This window comes from Priapulus caudatus, unplaced genomic scaffold, assembly GCF_000485595.1.
Source record: "Priapulus caudatus unplaced genomic scaffold, Priapulus_caudatus-5.0.1 Scaffold1491, whole genome shotgun sequence".
In the NCBI taxonomy this organism is placed as follows: Eukaryota; Metazoa; Priapulida; class Priapulimorpha; order Priapulimorphida; family Priapulidae; genus Priapulus; species Priapulus caudatus.
Window position 1 is genome coordinate 51,541 of NW_014578552.1, and position 2,500 is coordinate 54,040.

The following is a 2,500-nucleotide window of genomic DNA, read 5'->3' on the forward strand; positions in this document are numbered from 1 at the left end:
CTCTCTCTCTCTCTCTCTCTCTCTCTCTCTCTCTCTCTCTATCTCTCTCTCTTCTCTCTCTCTCTCTCTCTCTCTCTCTCTCTCTCTCCTCTCTCTCTCTCTCCTCTCTCTCTCGCTCTCTCTGCTCTCTCTCTCTCTCTCTCGTCTCGCTCTCTCTCTTTCTCTCTTCTCGCCTCTCTCTCTTCTCTCTCTCTCCGTTCTCTCTTTCTGCCTGCCTGTCTCTCTCTATCTATCTATCTATCTATCTATCTATCTATCTATCTATCTATCTATCTATCTCTCGCTCTCTCGCTCTCTCTCTCTCTAGATCTCGCTCTCTCGCTCTCTCCCTCTCTCCCTCTCGTCCCTCTCTCCTCTCTCCCTCTCCCTCTCCCTCTCCCTCTCTGCCTGCCTGCCTGCCTGCCTGTCTCTCCATCTCTATCTCTCTCTCTATCTCTCTTTCTCTCTCTCTCTCTCTCTCTGCCTGCCTGCCTTCCTGCTGCCGATCTATTTGTCTTTGTCTGCACCAGCGTTAATTACTACACTGCCTAATTAACAGCATTAATTACTGCAGGTGGCGCTGACGTTACGTACCGGCGTTGACGAGGCCGCCTGTTGTTGTAGAGGGTGCGAGGTGCGGGCCGGACAGCGACAGGTAGGTGTGCAGTTTGCCCAGCAGCGGCTCGAAGCGACGCTGACCCAGCCACGCGCCGCGGGATGATGATGTTACCGCAGCGAGTGACCGACGAAACTGCAAGCAGACGCGTGAGGCGTGAGACGAAAATACTCCAGGCAGACGCGCCGAAGGCGTGAGACATGAGAATGAAGGAGGGGGCGCGGGGCGTGAGACGATGAACGGTGGGGCATGTGGCCGTGCCCGGCGTTAAAGACGACTATTCGTGTGTTAATCTTATGCTTGTAGGTGGGAGCGGTAAACGGAAATGGCCTGTTGCGTGTCGGCGGGAGGAGAGATGGGGCAAACTACAACACAGTCAGTATAGCCTGATGTGTGTGGGCGGAACCAGGCAAACAAGGTGAACAACTCATATACTGAGGGTGTGTGGGCAGGATAACAGCAAACAAGTGAACAACCTCATATACCTGATGTGCTGTGGGCGGGAACAGCAAACAGGAACAACTCATACTTACCTGATGTTGTGGGCCGGGAACTCGCAACATGTGAACAAGCTCAATACCTGATGTGTGTGGCGGGAACAGCAAACAAGTGAACATAACTCATTTACCTGATGCGCGTGGGCGGGGAACTGGCAAACAACATGAACAACAATCATTTACCTGAATCGTATGGGGCGGGATGGCAAACAAACTGACACAGCTCATTTACGCTGATGCGTATGGGCCGGAACAGGACAAACCAACTGAACAGCTCATTTACCTTTATTGCGTGTGGGTGAGGAACGACAAACAAGTGAACAGCCTCAATTTACCTGTATGCGTGTGGGCCGGAGAGCGGCCAAAACAAGTGAACACGCTCATTACCTGATGCGTGTGGGCGGGAACGGCAGCACCTCCATATGATATAGAATCTCCTCTAGGAGGTTGTTTGACATCTGCTCAAAGTCTGAGAACGTGTCCGACTGCAGAGGGAGCCAGCGATGCAGTTAGTAGCGTAATCTCGACATTGATGGACATTACGTAACCCGATTCCAGAAACAGCATGTTTATTAGCTGCAGGCCAACTGGTGCACGAACCGGCCTCCAGGGGGAGCAGCACTCACCGTCGAGTCCGTGAACGCACACCACCAGGTGGACACCCTCGCTGGGCGAGCTCTCGGCACTGCCGGAGAAGTATGGCGTGCGCGGCACCTTGGACGCAAAGTCGCTGTAGAAGTGTCCGCGAAACTTGAGCTCATGCTTAAGCGCTTCTCGCGCGCTCACGAAGCTGAAAAATAGGTGGCGCCACCGCCGAAATCGTCATCATTTCCGCGTATATATTGGGTAATTATCATATATGACAACCAAGTGATTTCCCTAGTTGCAGTAAGGCAACTTGAGACTCAAATTATTCTCAGATCTCAAATTAAAATGCATATTTGTGATGTGAACGTATACTAAAAATATAACGTATATATAAATAAATATTTTAAAATCTACACGCGCTTTTCATACACATTCATGTATACTCTCACCACAGGCACTTGAAGCGTTTCAATAAAATATAATGCTAACTAAATACGAAATCTATTTACGTAACTTAGTACAAAATTCTTAATGTTTCTATACTATAGGCCTACTCTCTTTCACCTATTATCGCCGATAGTTTTCTACCATTGCATTACCGGCAGCCATTGCTCTCGCGGCGCGACTGTTGCACGCTTGCACTAATATATAGAGTGCAATATCTCTCAATATCTCTCAATATACTAGAATGCACTCTATATATTAGTGCAAGCATGCAACAGTCGCGCCGCGAGAGCAATGGCAGCCGGTAATGCAATGGTAGAAAACTATCGGCGATAATAGGTGAAAGAGAGTAGGCCTATAGTATAGAAACATTAAG

At 49.4% G+C, this 2,500-nt stretch overlaps 1 protein-coding gene across 1 annotated transcript in view; it reads right to left on the reverse strand.

Moving 5' to 3' along the window:
* LOC106816804 (protein FAM135A-like) overlaps window positions 1-2,500 on the reverse strand; it is a 21,226-nt gene that overhangs the window by 5,089 nt on the left and 13,637 nt on the right. Inside the window, 5 exon segments of the mRNA XM_014821428.1 lie at window positions 574-682; window positions 684-710; window positions 712-730; window positions 1,480-1,577; window positions 1,693-1,882. Of these exon segments, the coding sequence (XP_014676914.1) occupies window positions 574-682; window positions 684-710; window positions 712-730; window positions 1,480-1,577; window positions 1,693-1,882 (443 nt within the window).